General features: G+C 58.7%; 9 protein-coding genes across 9 annotated transcripts; 1 reads left to right on the forward strand and 8 right to left on the reverse strand.

Annotated features, from left to right (window-relative positions):
- Positions 1 to 1,840: 1,840 nt before the first annotated feature.
- On the reverse strand, positions 1,841 to 2,140 carry SDRG_16443 (hypothetical protein; the record flags this gene model as incomplete). The annotated part of the gene is made up of 1 exon (XM_008622653.1): positions 1,841 to 2,140. One exon carries the CDS (start codon positions 2,138 to 2,140, stop codon positions 1,841 to 1,843), a length of 300 nt encoding a protein of 99 aa, XP_008620875.1.
- Positions 2,141 to 2,221: 81 nt separating this feature from the next.
- On the reverse strand, positions 2,222 to 3,565 carry SDRG_16444 (hypothetical protein; the record flags this gene model as incomplete). The annotated part of the gene is made up of 1 exon (XM_008622654.1): positions 2,222 to 3,565. The coding sequence occupies one exon, from the start codon at positions 3,563 to 3,565 to the stop codon at positions 2,222 to 2,224; it is 1,344 nt and encodes a 447-aa protein (XP_008620876.1).
- Positions 3,566 to 3,879: 314 nt separating this feature from the next.
- SDRG_16445 (hypothetical protein) lies at positions 3,880 to 4,622 on the reverse strand. Its single transcript, XM_008622655.1, has one exon. The coding sequence runs from the start codon at positions 4,609 to 4,611 to the stop codon at positions 4,039 to 4,041; it is 573 nt and encodes a 190-aa protein (XP_008620877.1). The 5' UTR covers positions 4,612 to 4,622; the 3' UTR covers positions 3,880 to 4,038.
- Positions 4,623 to 5,341: 719 nt separating this feature from the next.
- Positions 5,342 to 5,935, reverse strand: SDRG_16446 (hypothetical protein; the record flags this gene model as incomplete). The annotated part of the gene is made up of 1 exon (XM_008622656.1): positions 5,342 to 5,935. The coding sequence occupies one exon, from the start codon at positions 5,933 to 5,935 to the stop codon at positions 5,342 to 5,344; it is 594 nt and encodes a 197-aa protein (XP_008620878.1).
- Positions 5,936 to 6,442: 507 nt separating this feature from the next.
- Positions 6,443 to 7,030, reverse strand: SDRG_16447 (hypothetical protein; the record flags this gene model as incomplete). The annotated part of the gene is made up of 1 exon (XM_008622657.1): positions 6,443 to 7,030. The coding sequence occupies one exon, from the start codon at positions 7,028 to 7,030 to the stop codon at positions 6,443 to 6,445; it is 588 nt and encodes a 195-aa protein (XP_008620879.1).
- Positions 7,031 to 7,207: 177 nt separating this feature from the next.
- On the reverse strand, positions 7,208 to 8,596 carry SDRG_16448 (hypothetical protein; the record flags this gene model as incomplete). Its single annotated transcript, XM_008622658.1, has 1 exon — positions 7,208 to 8,596. The coding sequence occupies one exon, from the start codon at positions 8,594 to 8,596 to the stop codon at positions 7,208 to 7,210; it is 1,389 nt and encodes a 462-aa protein (XP_008620880.1).
- A 748-nt stretch (positions 8,597 to 9,344) lies between these two features.
- On the reverse strand, positions 9,345 to 10,989 carry SDRG_16449 (hypothetical protein). The gene has a single exon (XM_008622659.1). The coding sequence runs from the start codon at positions 10,935 to 10,937 to the stop codon at positions 9,408 to 9,410; it is 1,530 nt and encodes a 509-aa protein (XP_008620881.1). The 5' UTR covers positions 10,938 to 10,989; the 3' UTR covers positions 9,345 to 9,407.
- A 1,829-nt stretch (positions 10,990 to 12,818) lies between these two features.
- Positions 12,819 to 13,508, forward strand: SDRG_16450 (hypothetical protein; the record flags this gene model as incomplete). Its single annotated transcript, XM_008622660.1, has 2 exons — positions 12,819 to 13,073; positions 13,128 to 13,508. The coding sequence occupies 2 exons, from the start codon at positions 12,819 to 12,821 to the stop codon at positions 13,506 to 13,508; spliced, it is 636 nt and encodes a 211-aa protein (XP_008620882.1).
- Positions 13,509 to 13,767: 259 nt separating this feature from the next.
- On the reverse strand, positions 13,768 to 14,754 carry SDRG_16451 (hypothetical protein). Its single transcript, XM_008622661.1, has one exon. The coding sequence runs from the start codon at positions 14,692 to 14,694 to the stop codon at positions 13,819 to 13,821; it is 876 nt and encodes a 291-aa protein (XP_008620883.1). The 5' UTR covers positions 14,695 to 14,754; the 3' UTR covers positions 13,768 to 13,818.
- Between the last annotated feature and the right edge of the window lie 3,114 nt (positions 14,755 to 17,868).

The raw sequence follows: 17,868 nt of genomic DNA on the forward strand, positions 1-17,868 counted from the left end.
TAATCCCAGCATTTTCCAATATTTTCTACATTTTGGCCATGCACCGCTACGGCGGGCGTGAGGTTTGGTTCCGACGGCAGCGCAGCATTAGCGCGGCGCTGCTTGGGGACAGCTACAGCGACTGCGGCGACGGTGAAGTCGACACCGCCTACTCAAGGCGGCGGTTCGGACAACGCCGCTCGGCGTCAACGACGATGACAGCGGCTCTGCACATCCCTGTCCGACGGCGGGGTGACGTCCACGCCGGCAATCCAGTGACCCCGACGGTTCATGATGTCGGCGGCGCCGATCCAGCGGCGCCGAGGCGTTACGACTAAAGTTACAGCGACGGCTCAAACGATACCGCCTAGTCTCGGTGGAGCGCGGGCTATGCCCTTCAGCGGTAACACTACCGGTGTCAGCTCACAACGATACGGAAAGACAGTGCCCAACATCACTCACGGCGACGATGGCTGGTTACATCACGGCACTGCTCAATGGCAGGATCAACGACGATGGGATCAACATCACTGGCTCACGGAACACCTCAGTCACCTCCCGACAGACCACGGCCGCGGTAGCGCTGCCCCAACGCGGCGCTGCACGGTCACGACGAAGGTTCAAGCGACACCGCCTAGTCTCGGTGGCAGCTCAGGCAAGGTCCGTTAGTGGAAGCACCGTCGGCGTCGGCCGCAACGACCCAGCGAGACACCGCTTGACGTCATGCAAGGTCCGGCTGATGGCGCCTGCGGCGAGGATCCGACACGGCGCTGTACGGTGATGACTATGACGGCAGCTCGGTCCACGCCGCCTACCCGAGTCCTCCCGATTGCCGGCAAGCGGATGCTGTAACTGCGGCAGCGGCGCGTCACGACTCGATATCGCCCGGTGGCAGTCAAGGCGACGGGTGGCATGACATCCGCAGCATCAGCAACGTCTCTGCCAATCACGGCGCGGTCGCTGCGACAAGCTACAACGAAGACGCCACCGATGCGGCACAGCACCTCTCAGCGACGATTCTGATGGCGGTCGGCCCGACACCGCTTAATTATGGCGGCGGCTCGGCTCACGGTTGCTCCACTACTGCAACGGTGGTGTCGTCTAACGCAACGCGAAGCGACTTGACAACGATTACGACGACGGCCAGATCAACGCTACCTCATCTCGGCGGGGGCCAGGTCTATAGTCGATTCGATATGGTACGGCACGACGCGGCTCGCTCGACGGCGATTGGGGCGTCAGATAGTGCGTTCGGAGCGTCGACTCAACAACGATTCAGCAACATCAAGAATGATACCAGTCACACGTGACCGTGGCTCGGTCTACGACTGCTCTGTCGCGCTGAATGCAACGTCGACGCAGCGCACCACGATACCACACTGCTCGCGGCATCCAACACTCGACACAACAACGTCGGCTCGAAACTGCGACGTCGGCTCTATACGGTGCCGCGCGGGCTAGACCTTGCGAATGCTCCGAGTCGTTCAAGAACACAGGCAACTAGGTGACGGTCCGTCAACACCAATCGACCTTGCAGTTTGACTCGGCCATGCCCGACGCTGACTCAGCACGACACGGCGCGGTCTCGGTTGCTCGACGGCGACGGCTGGGTCGTTACGGCCTACTCGCGGTGGTGTTTTGCCGTTGCTTGACCCAGGTGGCGGCTCGTTTTTTTGTCCACTCGACTGCAACAACGGCGGCATCGGCTTCAAACTTCAATGACGGTCCTCCATCGGCGATGCGCGATACGATTTCGCTCGCCAACAGCAGTGCGACGACACTACGAGGCTGAATCCATCGTGTAGGATAGGGTTCCATGGATAATGCATAGTCATTCAGTCGATCGTAGTCAGACTTATAGTTAGAGTGGTTTGTGTCCCCACTGTGGGTGGGGACGACGCAGGCGTCGGCGCACGTATATGACGCAGGCCACGAGCAGCATGAGGAGGAACGCGCTCGTAAAGAACCAGAGACTGCCGGCGGCGTCGCTATGGCGTAGTCGGTGGCGCGCTTTGCTGAGGGACTTCTGGAGCTCCACGGTCGTATTGGCCGTCGTTGTTGCCGGCGGGAGCTGAGGTGCCGAGACGATGGTCACCGACGCACTGGTTGGCGGACTGCAGTTGCAGACGACGTGCGACGACGTGGCGAAGTGTCGCGTCATGCGCAAAGCTGCAACTCTGCGACGGAAGAGCCAGAATGTGGTAAAAGCGAGCGCCCGCTTCTCCGCGTCCACGCGGTTGGTTTACAGAAAGCCAAGTGCCCCGAGCTTCTTGGGCGAGACACCCCACTCGGTGTCGACGAGGTGACACGGCGCCGTCACGACGTGGCAGCACACGCTCGTTGGTGCGTCGTCCCAGTGCGCTGCAAACTTGCCGCGGCGTACGCAGAGGTGACGAACGTTTGGCGACGTCGCGAGCGCGTCACGCCATCGCCCGAGACCTTCGGCGCTCCAGCGCACGTCGCGCAGGACAAGGCTATGCAGCACTAGGCAGCGCGGCACGACCGCCGCCAGGCGCAGATACAGCACGCTGTCGAGGAACCCGGGCCAGCAGTCAAACTTGAACGCACGCAAGCGCGGGAGGCCGGCCACTGTCGCGGCAAGAACATCGGCGGTCGCAGGCTGCAGCGGACGCGCCTTGATGTGCAGGCTCTCAAGATGCGACAGCGACGCGATCGAAGCAATGACGTCGACGAGGTCCGTTTCCTGCACCGCCTCGAGACGCAGGGCGAGGTGCGTGAGCCTCGCGCCGAGCAGCGCTGACGCGAGCCGCCGAGCGTACGGCAGGCGTCGACTCGTCAGCGTCAGCCGTCGCAGATGCGTCGGCAGCGGCGCGTCCAAGTACACGCTGGTCATGTGCTCGGTATGTGAAAGCGTGACCGACTGCACGGACCGGGACGCGTGGAGTGCGCGCGCCAGCGCCGTCGAGCCCCGGAGATCGCCGAACCCGACGTCGATGGCGCGGTGCCGGCCAAGCCAGCGCAAGAGTTGCTGCAGCACAAAAGGCGGGCACGTGTCGAGCCAAAACACGTCCAAGTGCAGCGACGTGAGCGCCTTGAGACTACAAATGGCCCGAACCAGCGCTTCCGTGGCCGGCGTTGCAGCTGCGCTGTCGAACGACAGACGCAGGCGCCGAAGCTGCGGCGCCGACTGTATCCAGGCAGCAACTGCCTCGAGGTGGGCTTCCTTGTCGCCGCGGCGAACGTTGAGCGCGCAGGCTTCGAGCTGGCGGCCGCGCCAGGTGGACGCAAACTCGATGGGTACCGGCACGGCGATAGACAATGTCATCGGCAGGTGCGAGAGGATCGAGATGTGCTCGGGGCGCGGCCAGATGTCAAGGCGAAGCACGTGCACACGCTTGAGCCAGACCATGCCGAGGACGAACGTATCGGCCTCGGCCGCGACCGCCGCGTACGAGAGCTCGGGCCAAAGTCGCGCGACGGGCACCGTGCCCGCGAGTCGGCGCAGGCACTGGAAGGGCCGCGAGAGCGCTTGCAGAGGCAGCAGTTCGAGCAGCGCGAGGAGCGTGAACGGGCAGGACACGTAGCCCGCGATGAGCTCGAGAATGTCCGCCGACGTCGATGGCATTGCACTTGTGGCCTTGAAGTTGCGTGCTAGTATCCAAAGTGGTGCGACACGCCGATTGGCTGGCTCATGCCGGAGAAAGTGAAAGCGGGCGCTGCCAAGCAGGAGAGGGAGCTGGACGACTTGCTCGCCTCGATTAATAGCTCTTTTCGTATAGCACTAGCGGTTGACGTAGTTTGGCTCCTACTTAGAGCTCCCTGTTATGGTGCAACAGATGCTGTGCTTCTTCTCCGACGACGAGATCCATATTTGTGGGTTCGCGTCACGAGTGACTTCGGGAGCCGACGCGTTGAATCTGCCGAAGCCTTCTCCAGAACTGTATAAGGAAGAGCATTCTAAATTGATTCGTCGAACTTGATGCTTTGCAATCGTCACTTTTCCTTGTCAAACGCTGGTCAGCAATCGAGCAATCTGCCGCGACTTGAACAAGCTAATTACACGCCACTGCTATTCAGTCGAAACATCGACGCATTCGACTATGAGCGCAACTTGACCACAAGGTCGAGAACAGCTTGGAGGTTGTACATCATCGTCTTGAAGCGCTCGCCTAAATCGTAGTCCCCCATCGTAACGAGGCGGTGCCGCAGTCCCCGGAGCTGCTCATGCGTGAGCTTGTACTCTGCGATTGCATCCATGTGGCTGATTTCCTTGAACATCGGAAGCTCAAAGCAGTGATCGCAGAGCCTCTTGCCGCGGTGCTTCGTGTGGACCTTGATAATACGACACCCGTGGGCCATGAAGCGGTCGCAGCGCTCGCAACTCTTCTTCTGCGCGAGGTTCATAACCATCTTGCGCGTCTGCGTGCGCGGCTTGAGCAGCGACGGCTGGACATGGCACTGGTGCAATAGCATGGCGCGCCACACGTTGTCGTCCATAGCGCGGTCAAACACGAGGCTCGAGCTCGCGAGACGCAGCGCTTCGTTGGGCTGGAGAAACGTAGCAAAGTGGAGAAAGATGTCTTGACTGAGCGCTTCGATCGATGCGACCGCAGCGACCTTGGCGCGCTTCGCCGGCGGAGCAGTCGTGCGGCGCTTGGTGCGCGCGACCATTGCAATTGGAGAATGTTGCTGAATTGAAATGGTCAAAAAGAACCGTCATTGGGGCGTGTAAGTAATGCACGCGACCATCATTCACAATCCAGTTGCAGAGCAAAAGGATGACTCATCAGCGCAGACTCATCATCGTACAGAGATTGGGAAGGCCTGAAGAGTGAAAACATATACCTTTTCAGTGACTCTTCCCTTGCTCTCGATCCTTGCTGTGGGTCGTCGTGACCTGCTCAATAAAACTCAAACCCGAGTCCACGCGCTATCGCTTTCGCTTTCGCGTTGCTTGTGGACGCTGAAGGTCGGCGTCGACTGCGAGCGCCCCACCGACGCCGTTAATATATGCGGTTTTTGCATAGGTTTTTACTGAGATGCTCGGATACCAGCTCGGCGACGCTCAACTGCAGCCAGTGTTATCTTCCCATGGACAGACAGTCGACGAGGACTGCGTCATTGGTGGCGCGTTGCAGTGTCGCCGGTGACGACTTGTGTCTAAAGCGCTAGACTAAAAGGTCGGCTAGCCCAGAGGTTCCGCAAACAGGCACGTGGAACCGCCGACCATCACAATCGACTCGTCTTTGCCAATTCAAAGCAGTAGCAGCAAGACTGTGTTTGTTGGAACAGCAACCGAGCGTTTTGTCATCCATGTCGTACGAGAAGATTGCGATGTTTGGGGTAGCCATCGAACACCAAGCCTTGTATCTGCACGATCTTGTACTCGGTTTCTCTCCTCTTACATTGCTGAATACGATTGCATTCTGGCCGCGACGTCGAGGACAGCTTGGAGGTTGTACATTTTCTTCCTGTAGAGCTCGCCCATTTCATAGTCCCCGGTCGTCACGAACCGGTACCGTAGCTCGCGCAGCTCGACGTATGTAAACTTGTACTCGGCGACGGCGTCCATGTGGCTCATCTCCTTGAACATCGGAAGCTCAAAACACGAGGAGCAGAGCTTCTTGCCGCGGTGCTCCGTGTGGACCTTGATCGCTCTGCACCCATCGGCCATAAAGCGGTCGCAGTGGGCACAACTCTTCTTGTGTGAGAGCGTTGCGACCATCTGGCGCGTCTGCGTGCGCGGCTTGAGCAGCGATGGCTTGACATGGCACTGGTCCAGTAGCATGGTGCGCCACACGACGTCGTCCATGGCCTCGTGCACCGTCCGGCTCGTACTCGAGAGCCGTAGCGCCTCGATGGGCTCGAGGAACGCAGCGAGGTGGGAAAAACCATTTGGTCCCAGCGCTTCGATGGTCGTCCTGGCTACCACTTTGGCGCGCTTTTCTCGTTGGCTCGATCGCACAGAGGCGCTGCGCTTCATGCGGCCGACCATTGCGATCGGAAAATAAGAAAAAGGTCGCCTGGTGCATTCGGGGACCATCAACAGCCGGGACGACCGTCACTCACGATCGGATCTTGTGTCGCTTGACAACCCAAAGCCATTCAAGCAAACCTTTGGACCGGAGCTCGAGATCGACATGCGACCAATTGAATCATTGATATTGAATCCATGGGATACCGGTGGGATAGGTTTGGATAGAATTGGATAGAATTGGATAGAATTGGATAGAATTGGGTCATCACATGTGCAGACAATGCCATTGTCGGGACAGATCGGGACACCAAACAAAAGAGTGATCTCGCCGGTGCGTCGGTTTCCGTGTGATTCCGCTACCTAGAGTATGGTTTGTCTCATGCAAATAGCTCGTAGCGAGATGATGTCGCCTGTCTTTCAAGATCGCATGGCGATCACTCCTCGTAATCGCACATGAAGCACTCATGTTGTCTCCCTTACACGCAACATGCAGACGACTGGGAACATGGAAATGAGCGTCGTCGGCTACGGGCGCACTCGCGCGACGAGGTCCAGGACGGCCTGATGGTTGTACATCTTGGTCTTGAAGCCCTCGCCCCGAGAAATGTCAAAGGTCGTCGCGACGAGTCGGCAGGGCAGCTCGCGCAGCTCCTTGTGCTTGAGCTTGTACTTGCGCATTACCTCCATGTGTCCGATCTCGGTGAACATCGGGAGTTGCACGCAGCGGTCGCAGAGCTTCTTGCCGCGATGCACCGTGTAGACCTTGATCGTGTGGCACCCTTCGGGCTCAAAGCGGTCGCAGAGGACGCAGCTCTTCTTCTGTGCGAGGTTGACGACCATCTTGCGCATCTGCGTGCGGGGCTTCAGCAGCGACGGCTTGACCTCGCACGTGCCCAAGAGCATGGGCCGCCACACGCTGTCGTCCATCGCGTCGTGCATGAGCATGCTCGTCATCGAGAGCCGCAGGGCTTCCTTGGGCTCCATGTAGGTCGTCAGCTGGAGGAGCACGTCTCGACCCAGCGTCTCCATCGGCGCGATCGTCGCCTTGGCGCGCTTGGCCGGCGGCGCCGCGCCCCCGCGCTTCGTCTTGGCTCGCTTCGTTGGGCCGCTCATTGCAATCGAGAAATGGGGCAAACCACCGTCGTCCAAGGGGGACATTGGGACAAATGACCAGCACTCCGATTTGGGCGCCTAAGGCACCAGGTGCCCTTGGAATGGCGTCACCCAAATCCAGCCAAAAAACTCGTTTCCTTACCTGCTTAAATTACACGACCATATACATCCACGCTACTACAAACAGTCATAGTGGCCGCCGCCGTCGCCGTGGACGCCATGGACGCTGCGGTCGGGGTCCCCCAAGTGGCAAGCGACGACGTCGTCGAGGCAGCACAATTCGACCTTGCTCGCTAGCGCCTGGCCGTCGCACTCCAACTTGCTACCGCGGACGCACACGAACCGAAGCGACGGCGAGAGGGGCCAGTCGCAGACGTCGGCCGCCGACCAATAGACGTTGCGCAGCGCGAGGCGGTGCAGGGCCGTGCACTGCAGCAGCACAGGCGCAAGCCAGCCGGGGAGGTAGTGCGGCGTCGAGCCAAAGCACGTGAGCGAGAGCGTTTCCAGCGTTGGCGCGATCGCTACCAACGCCGCAGCCAGCGCGGCTTTGGACCGCGCGCCCATGCTGATGTACGTGAGCTCGATGCTTCGCACTCGCGGGAGGGTACCAAGGCCGTACAGCACCTTGGCCATCGTCTTGTCGTACGTCGGCCCCAATTGCCGCGTCCGGTTCACGAGCGCTACGTGTGTGAGGTGGCTGCCGCGAATAGCCTGCACAAAGTCGTCGCCCGTTCGAATGCGCGAGATGTTGAGGCTGAGGCGCCGGAGCGTGCGAGGCAGCGGCGCCTGGAAAAGCGCGGTCGCGACATCGTCCATAAAGGCCAAGCTGAGCTCCCGCAGAGTGCTGCACGCGCGCAACGCCGACACGAGCTTCGACACCATCTCGGCGTCCGGGACGTGCAGCGCGGTGAGCCGCAACGCACGCGGCCGCACACTATTTCGCAACCACGTTCCTAGCCACGTGTAGAGCGCTTCGCTAAAGTGATCGTCCGTGTCGTTGGCGACGTCCAGCTCCACGATGCGCGAAGTGGCGACGGCGGCCAGCAAGCAAGTGAGCCCGTCGGCGTTGGTCACGTCGGCTTCGTGGCGCAGCTGGAGGTGCTGTAGCGCGGGCGCGGCTCTGAGCCACGACGCAACGCTCTCGAACTGGTCGATCGTGTCGAACGACTGCAGCGTGAGTGCGCAGGCGAGAAGGCGGTGGCCGTGCCAGGACGCAGCGCTCTGCATCGAGGCCGGCGCTGAAACGGCGAATGGCAGCGTCGGGTACGTGCACAGCCATGGCAGCAGCGGCGACCGCCACGTATCAATGTCGAGCACGCCAATCTCGGGAAGTGACGCGTAGGCTAAGGCCGTGAGGTTGGCGCGTGCGAGCGACGAGGCCTGCATGCGCGGCCAGAGCTGGCTGGGCGGGAGGTGACGCGCGAGGGCGAGGTAGCTTTGGAGGCCGCTGGAAAGTCCGTCGACAGGTAGGAGCTGGAGGAAGGCGTGCGCAGCGTACGGGCACGGGACGAAGCCAATGATGGCCTCAACGAGGTCCGGCAGCGCGAGGACGACCGCCAGCGACATCGCTCGGTTTTGCTGAATCTGGGGGTTTTGGCCAATGGCGTGCTCCGAGACCTGCGATTGGTGAATACTCGAATCATGGTGTACTTGATGTTTGTATGGTCCCGTATCTTGCGTTTGATTAGCGTCGCGCCAAAGACACACTTGGCCACGCCACGTCTGTGCCCCGAGCTGCTCCTTCGGATCGGGCGTCGCAGACGTGCTCAGTCAATTCAAATAGCGTTGTTCGCAGATCACTCCTGACGCCACTGCCATTATTGTCGAGCGCTAAGGTAGCTGAGTAGACTCGTAGCTGTCAAGCGAGCGATACTCTATTGTGAGCGGCATTAACACTCCACTCCAAGCTTCACTCACACATATAACAATAAGAGTTTTCGTCGATGGGTGGGTATGTGCCAAAACAGAGTCCCAAAAGCAAGTTTTTGCTGCGGGTATGCGCGGCTCTGAAAACCGGTTAACCGAACCGGCTACTAGCTGGTTTACGTTGCTGGCTGCAGAATACGTCGTTGGTTATGTTGAATGCAATCGGTTTTGTATACTAATCGGTTAGATGTCATTTTCGGTTGAACAAATCGGAAACAGGTTGACAGAGCATAATCGGTAGCAAAATGTCGTCGGTTTACAAAAGCCAGTCAGCTTCGCGAATATAGTCGGTTTTATCATGCGTAGTTGATTATCTTAAGTAACTGGCTAGCCAAGCCGGCTCTGTCGAGCTGTCGCGGCGCCAGGGACCAACTCGATGCAAGTGAACTCGATGTATGCCAGACAAGATGTCTGTTTGAATTGTTACAAAACTATAGGAATCAACTAGAACTTAGAGAGTGTCGTCCACCGACCCGTCCCAGGGCTGCAGGTCGTCGTCCGCAAAAATACACCTGCCTTTCTCGCCCTTGGCGCAGCAGACGCGAATGCTGCCGTCGGGACCCGGGCCGTCGCTGCCGCGAAGACACAAGTAGCGCAACGAGGCCCAGCGCTGCCACATGGCCGGGCACGTCACCGAGACGTTCCGCAGGGCGACGCGGTGCAGTCGGCGGCAGCGCGGCGCCACGTCGACGAGGAGCCGCTCAAGAGTGCTTCGGCCGCCGCCCCACGCAATGCTCTTGAGTTGCAGCGCCTCGAGCTCGCGAATCTGCGGCAGCACGGTCGTCAGCGCTGCGGCCGAGTCGGGCCCGAGGCTCAAGAACGTCAAGCTTACGTGCGAGAGGTGCGGCAACGTCGGCAGCACGCGCAGCACCTGCGCCATCTTCGTGTCGTGCTCGGGTGACATCGGGTGCTTGCGGTCGAGCGTAAAGTGCGTCAGTTGCGCATGCGCCAGCGCTGCGATGAGCTGGTCCGTGTACGCGGCGTGGCGTAAGAGCGAGCTAGAGTGGAGCACGAGGTGGCGCAATGTACGTGGCAGCGGCTCCTCCCAGAACGTCGTTGCAAAGCCGAGCATACTATGGAGCTCGAGCGCTCGGAGCGAAACGCACTTGCGTAGCGCCGTCGAGAGCGCGGTCTCGGTCGCCCGCTGGGGAAACCCGAGGCTTGTGAGCCGCACGCGCACCAGCTGCGGCGTCGCCAGAAGCGACTGCAGCGCCGTGACAAACGCCGCCGTGTACCGCGCGTCGCCGCCGTCGTTGTGTAGGGCAAGCTCCTCAAGGGAGCGGGACCCACAGAGCGCGTCGACAAAGGCGCGGCAGCCGTCGCGGGCAAAGTTGACCGATGAGATGCGCAGCGAGAGCGAGCGCAGCTGCGGGGCCGTCTCGAGCCACGTGGCGACGCGCAGCATGTCAACTTCCGAGTCGGCGCTCGTGAGCGCGAGCGCGCAGGCGACGAGGCGATGGCCGCTCCACGACGCCGCGGTCGTGATTGTCGTGTACGCATCCGCCATGATGGGTGTCGTGGCCGGCAGCTTGGCGACGTCGGCGGCCGACGAAGCCCGAGCGATCGACGTCAGCTGGAGCAAGCGCGCTTGCAAGCCCGGCGCCGCGAGCAGCACGTGTGCGTGGACGTGTGGCCACAGATGCGTCGGCGGCGTCGTTGCTTGCAGTGCAAGGTACGTCTGGAACGGCGCTGAGAGCGTAGTCGAAGGTACCATATGCAGGAGCGCCGATAGCGAAAACGGGCATCGGACGAACTCGGCGATCTTGAGCACGAGCTCGGGCGCCTCCAAGACGACGGCCAGATGTTGGGCCATGCGTCGTGGAGTCGTGACGACTCGCAGCTTCCGGTGCGTCACGAGGGCCGGCGATATTGGCCCAGAGACGCCATGAGCTACTGGTACCGGTCGGACGCGCTGGCTGGACGAGAAGAGCGCTTGAAGGCAGCAGCAAGCGACAAACGTCACGACGGCTGCCAGCCACATGGGCCCCTGCAGGCAGATCGCAATGCCAGTACATGCAGTCAGCGAAGCGGCGCCTTTGATTGGCTAAAATTCGGGGTCCGAAACGAACCTGGGTGCCACGATCCTGGATCAAATATCATCTTCTGGAGGTGCAGACCAGTAAAATGCATTTTGAGGGTCCAAAGCCAAAGCCTCGTTCGCAGGACAACAAAGTGTGGACTTCTAGTAGGTGGATAGATGGATAGATCGATGGATAGTCACTCGAAAAGAACGAGTAGGCTCCTGGGCAGGGGCGTGTACTAGCGCATTTCCATACTAGAATGCAAGCAGTTGGCGTTGTGAAATCCCAACGTTAACGTTATTCTGCATGTGATAGCGCCCGCGGTGCAGACACAAACAACAGCGAGGGGAGAGCCGTCTCCCGTGAAGCAGGCAGTTGTATTGGGCTTACACCACAGAGGCAAAAGATGAAGTGAGCTACAAGCTACAGGAGCTATCCCCATGTCTACCGGATGTGACTATCTATAGAGGATCACTACCGGAATGGAAGGATAGAAGGATATACTAATCCTACGACTAGTATGCAATACAGAAGCCCTTACAACATGTATCTTCACACGGCATCTCCAGCTGATCGCAGCTTGCATTGGTTGGACATGGCTTAGCCTTTGATCCACACACAACATGCATCCTGGCATCCAATACTGTCGTCGAGCTCTTGGTCAAGCCGACTGCATGCGGCGCGCCATCGCATTGTGCTACGTGCGAAGCGGGGGCTTGTCGCTCTTGCACCATTGCAAGCGCTGTTTCTACTGCGATGAGCGACGCGAAGGTGCGATTTACAGCTTTGACGACGTTGTGATGGGTTCCGATCTGGGCCTCGTATATGGACACAAACCACATGTGGTGGACTCATCTGATTCAGCCACGAAATCTCATTTCTAGAAACTTATTCCTAGAAATAAGATCAACATGAACGTACGAAAAGTGAACATGGATATAAGCCACTGATGGTCACCTCAGCTGCGGCAGATAGGACAAGAGGCAATGCTCCCCCTCGTATTTCAAACCAGTACAATTGTAGTACATGATCTGGTGTCATGTCAAGATTGAGTAGAAATGTCGAGAAGGGGGCCATTTCTACCCCTTTCGTTCGTTCGAGAGTCTGATTTGGATCTGTTCTCAGATGCAGGAGGATCGTCGATCGTACCAGAAAGAGACGTGGTCATCTGAGCGCAAAAGCGTTCACGTTGATCTCTCACAACTCAATTTCCTTCCAACATGCAAGCCTCCCGCTTCCTCCTCGCGATTGCCGCCGTCCTCGCCGTCACGGTTGCCGGTGCCAACACCAACGAAGAGAAGGCCGCCCTTCGGGGCGCGTCGCCTGACGCCGTCGAGCCCGAAAGACTTTGCGGCGACTGCATCCGCCACTGGCGCCCGTGCTGCGCCAACCACCAGTGGTCGACCTAATTCTTGAGTAATCGAGATGGAGCATCCAAAACACATGTTTACGGTCTACAGATAACCGACTCGGGTATTTCGATTGGCCGTTGCAGAGCCGCAGGTGTAGATACTTTGATGCCACCATGGCGCATGACGCCGGCTCCACCAATCAAAAAAGCCTCGCCTACTTGTCATCTCTATCTAGTCTTCTTCATGAAGGCTGTAGATTTGGTGTGTTTGTTCATACTTGTATTGGTGTGTCGCGGCTTTGGGCTCTAGCAACGTACTGCCAAGGACTCGGTCTCTCTACCTTTTTCATCAATGGGTCGAGACGACACGTGTCTTTGTTGGCCGTCTTTGGAAGCGGCGCTGAAACGCTCGCAGGGTCAAGATGGCGTCCCAACGGCAATCGCGCGGGCCTACTCGGATAATCTGATTGGACTTTCAGTCGCGCACGCAATGCTGCACCGTCTCGGCCTTGTCTTGAGCGTTCTCCTCGTGTCTGTGGGCGCCTGCTCATGGGAGGCCACAGCGCGCCACGTGACCAGCAACGTATCGCTCACGTGCCCCTTCGTGGCGCCTGGGATGCACTTGACGCCGACACGCCTCGGCGAGCCAATGGTATGGTCCGACGCAGGCGACGCATTCGAGGTGCTCTTGTTTGACGCTGCGGGCGTCTCAGTCGACGCTGTGACGCGCACGGGCGACCACACGGTGGTTTTGGCCTGCCAACGTCCCGCAAATTGTACCTTGTCGTGGGGACTACAGTGGGCGCCGCCGACGCGCGCGCTCGCGACGTGCCCGCTCCCCGGCGTCTACAAAGCCACCGGCTTCAGCCTCGAGCTCACGAGCGCCGGAACGTTCTCGCAAACCGTGTCGATTTCAACCACGACGTGCGCGACGACGGGCCAGTACACTGCGTCGGACCAGACGCTGACGCTCACGGTCGCGACGGCGTCGTCCGGGTGCGGCGGCCTCATTACACCCGACATGAAAGTGTCGAGCCTCATCGCCTTCTCGGGCGACTGCCAGCAAGTCACGATCCAAGTCGCAGGCTCCATCACGTCCCTCCAGCGGTCGTCCAGTGCATCGCGCCTACTGCTAAGTCTTCTGGTCATGGCGATAACGTCGGCTCGTATCTTTTACTAAATAATGCGCGTTGCAATAGTTGTTATACACGTGAGCAAGGGTATATGAGCTGATGTACCCTTGACCAGAGATAACGTCGGCGGATCTGTTGCCAGACACACTACTGCGCGCGCGACGCTGGAAAAGCGTTCTGGACGTTTCGCTCCTCGGACGTAAATCTCGTGCCACGCGAGCAGCAGAGGACGCTCGCAACATGACAGACATCGCCACGACAAGCTGCGCCGACGCCTGCTACCCCGACAAGCGCATGCGACTAGAATCAAAAGAGACAAACCGACTCTGGATTTTCAAAAAGCAACTAACTAACAACTTAGGCGACCGTCTTGGCGTCGATCTTGCGGTGGTAGTTGATGATGACGACCTTGTAGCAGCCGGCACCGAGGGCGCCGCCGACCAACGGCGCGATGAGCGGGATCCAGAAGTAGTAGTTGGCGCCCGTAAAGACCTCGGGGCCCCAGCCGGCAAGGTACGTGAAGAGGCGCGGGGCAAAGTCGCGGGCCGGGTTGAGCGCAAAGCCGGTGGGCATGCCGAAGCTGAAGCCAATGGCCGTGATGGCCGCGCCCACTGTAATGGGCTTGAGGACGGGCGACGTCGGCATGTTGCGCGGGTCCTCGACGCTCATGATGGTGAGGAGGAGCATGGCCGTGCCGAGCATCTCGGTGACGAACGCGCTCAGGTGGTGCTCGTACGACTGCGGGTAGGTCGCAAAGATACCGCCCGTCTTGTTCCACGTGCGGTTGGCGTCGTGGAAGTCGAGCGACGGGAGGTAGATGACGTACACGAAGAGAGCGCCGAGGAAGGCGCCGACCATCTGCGAGACGATGTAGAACGGCAGCTTGCGCCACGGCATGAGCCCGTGCACGCACAAGGCGAACGAGACCGCGGGGTTGATGTGGCCGCCCGAGATGCCGCCGGACGCGTGGATGCCAAAGGTCACGCCGAGGCCGCACCCGATGCAGATCTGCGTCCAGTCGCCGAACGCGCCGTCGCCGAGCTTGACCTGCGCGATGACGCCGTTGATGAAGGCCATGAGCACAAACGTGCCGAGGAGCTCGGCGAGGCACTCGTGGCGGAGCTGGTAGTGCGTCTCGTACCACGACCGGTTGTCGGGCAGCGTGCCGTCTTCGAGCGTCGCGATGGACTCGTACTTGGACTTGTCAACCGTCAGCGGCGCGTGTTCAGCCATTCTCTTGTCGTAGGCGGAGGCAAAAGAGGAAATGAGCAAAGGGGCGTCAATGAAACCAAAGGCGTTCTGAGTACAGTACGATGCGGTGGTGGCGCGTCGAGGGTGGCACCCAGTGGGACAGGCCAAACGGGTGCGCCGAATGAGAAGCACCCATGACCCACAAAATCGCATTTTCCTGGCCATGACTAGTATACCTCGTGTAGACCGTGGACGCCCCACAGACCAATCGCCCATCGCTGACATCGTTGGCATGGATCGACGGACGCAGCGCCGCCCATCATCCCAATGCCCCGGGGCACGGGAGGATCGATCCCGGGGCGCCAGCTGTTTTCGTCTGCGACATGTGCGAATCTCGGCGACCCGCCACGGTCGGTGTCGCTAGATCGCTGCAGACCGTAGAAACGCGTGCGAAAAGGGCGCAGGTGGCATTGCGGAAGCGCGACGTCTGTGTCTCTCTGCACGGCGCGTGGGCCATCCAATCGACCTCCTCGCCAATCTGCCAGGACTTGGTGGTGAGGAAGAGGATCGACAGTCTCTGGATACCGTGTAGTATATCAACTTGAGGAAGACCATTGTAGTGACTGCGAATTCAGCCGCCACGCCTCGTTCGTTGAGGAAGTGCGCGGGGATTGCGGCCGACTGACTGGCGCGGCTACTCGCCTATCCGGATACAGTGTACTTGGCGCAATGACGACGCGGCCGCTCATCGATGCAAGTGGCGGTTATCAATACGCATTGGCACCATCGAGGTCCCGCACCCGAACACGCGGACGAATCTCTTTGGCTCGTTTGGGCGTCGTGGCTTTGTGCAAATATAGGAGGCGCCGCGTCGACCATGTCTCGTAGTCGATGCGCGCATCCTTCGATGGTCTGATATGGACTGAAGTGCAATTGCCAATGAAGTCCAAGAACGAAGGCCGATCACTTTGCTTCGGGGGATTGTGGCGGAAATTTTGGCTGGTCCGAAGCAACCAGAGTACTAGTACCATGCAGAAGGAGTTGCCTGTCTTGTGGCGCCAGAAGCACCAACGGACGGAGCGAACGTGTGCGTGTCTCTCTCGCTCGAAGACTTGAAAATGGTTGCTGCGTCGAAAGGACTCTGCTCTCGTCGGGTGCTGGATTGTGTACTGTACGCACGTTCACTTCGTTGATTGAGCTCCCACTGGATACTCGTACAGTGTACTAAGTACTACTCTGTCCTTGGGGCAGGGCGTCATGACGTGGCACGTCCAGAGGTTTCCAACATCGCAGGCCTCGATCGTTTTAAACAGTTTCGGAAGTGTCACCGACGTGGTGACGTCAGCGTCAGCTCCGCGTGGCGTCTGTGGTCTTGTGGTAGCTGCGCGCAGAGGACTGGTCGCGCACGCAGAGCTTTACGCAGCCATTCGCGCCTTTGGAACGCAGCTTTCGTCTCGCCGTACGCCTGGCGTCCTGCTGCAAAAGCGAGCGAATCGATGAACGTATCAGCACGCGTATCGCCCCCGCCTGGGCACTCCTAGTATAATAAGATGTTTTAAAGCTGCAGCTATCATGCTGATGGCGTGTCCTAAGCTCGCGCGCAAGCTGGCATGCGGCGCCGGTCGCCGGGATGGAGTTCATGACATTGGCGTGGTAAGCGATCCAAGCGCCCATTCTCTACTACACTTCTCTGTCTTGATGGTCATGACGAACAAGCTCCTCTTGGCAGAGACTGTAGCATCACCAGCGACCTTGATCCAGTAGAGCGCGTTGAACAACCCACTGCAACTGCCTCGTATCTCGGATTGTTCGGTTAGTGTCCGGATACGATAGAGTGTGACCAAGTTCGCGAACTTCACATGCGGATTCGAAACACCTCATGCTTGCTTTCGGTGGCCTCACTATCGATCCGACTGCCAACTTTCCACAGCAAATACGCCACAGCAAAGTATTATAAGTGTACGGAACTGAGTGGGATCCCCGAGGGGACAGCATAAATTGAAGCCCGCCCAGTGGGCGTGCTCACGGGGGTTGGATTAGTTTTCAACTAGCAATCACGATGCATCAGCATAAGCTTCACACACTATCGTATTGCCCCAAGCGCAAAGATAATGCACTAAAGAATCCTTTGTCCATAGCTAGGTCTCGTGTGCGCCGTCGTCACCACGCGCATATTTCGCGTCAGGATATCCTTGTACTACCCAAGGGAATTTCAAAAGCCTAAAATAGACGACCATCGACCAACCACGCTGATAGCACCATCATGCAGTATTGAGTTGGGTGGACCTCATGGCCTGCCGCTTGGCAAAAAGATGGTCTTGCAATCCTCGAGCGACGTCCCATCGCTGCCACCGAGGCTGGCCGTGAGTACGACGAGGCGGCGCAGGATCTCTGCTGCGAGATCATCGACGTCGGTCGGCGGGTTGTGCAACGCAACGCGCGACCAGTGCTGTGCACGTTCTTGACGCGGCCGCGCGTGTTGGCGGGAGTCCGCCATGCATGGCGCTTTGAGCCTTCATAATTCTAGACAGACTTGTCCTTGGCCACTGAAATGATCACATCGTTGTGGCTCCGCGCATAGAGCGTAGTATCGAAAATGCCATTTTATTCAAATCAATTCATTGAAAAATCATCCAGTGACCAGGGATGCCGCAAATCAGCACGTTCAACCTCTCTCCATCACTAGCGACTTGTAGTGGGCCGTTGAAAATAATCCCAGCATTCTCCAACATTTTCTACATTTTGGCCATGACCACCGGCGGGCGTGAGGTTTGTCGATCCCAAATCGAAACTTTTGCAACCTTCTCAAATCGCTGTGATACTTTCAGGGACGCTTTCTCTAGCTCGAGAGAGGTTGTATGTCGACGCACGTGGCTATCAAAGGCCTGCAAGTATTTGTTTTGAAACTCGCCAACAATTGCTGTTTTATTCCAACATAAATCAGCTAGATATTCAACGCGAGCCAATACATGGCGCTTTGAGCCTTCATAATTCTAGACAGACCTGTCCTTGGCCACTGAAACGATGCCAGCTCAACCAAGAATGCGATGCTTGTCAATATTCATGCAAATACTACATCCAGAGCGATGTTGGAAGGAGAGGCTAGGAGCTTACAATGCTCGGGCTCCCGCACTCGTGGTGATCTAGTCTCACAACGTGTGTGAGGGTATTCTTGCGTCGTCGTATGTCTGAGGTCGCAAAAAGGTCGATTCCTAT

The sequence above is a fragment of the Saprolegnia diclina genome (assembly GCF_000281045.1).
Source record: "Saprolegnia diclina VS20 unplaced genomic scaffold supercont1.128, whole genome shotgun sequence".
NCBI classification, from domain to species: domain Eukaryota; phylum Oomycota; class Saprolegniomycetes; order Saprolegniales; family Saprolegniaceae; genus Saprolegnia; species Saprolegnia diclina.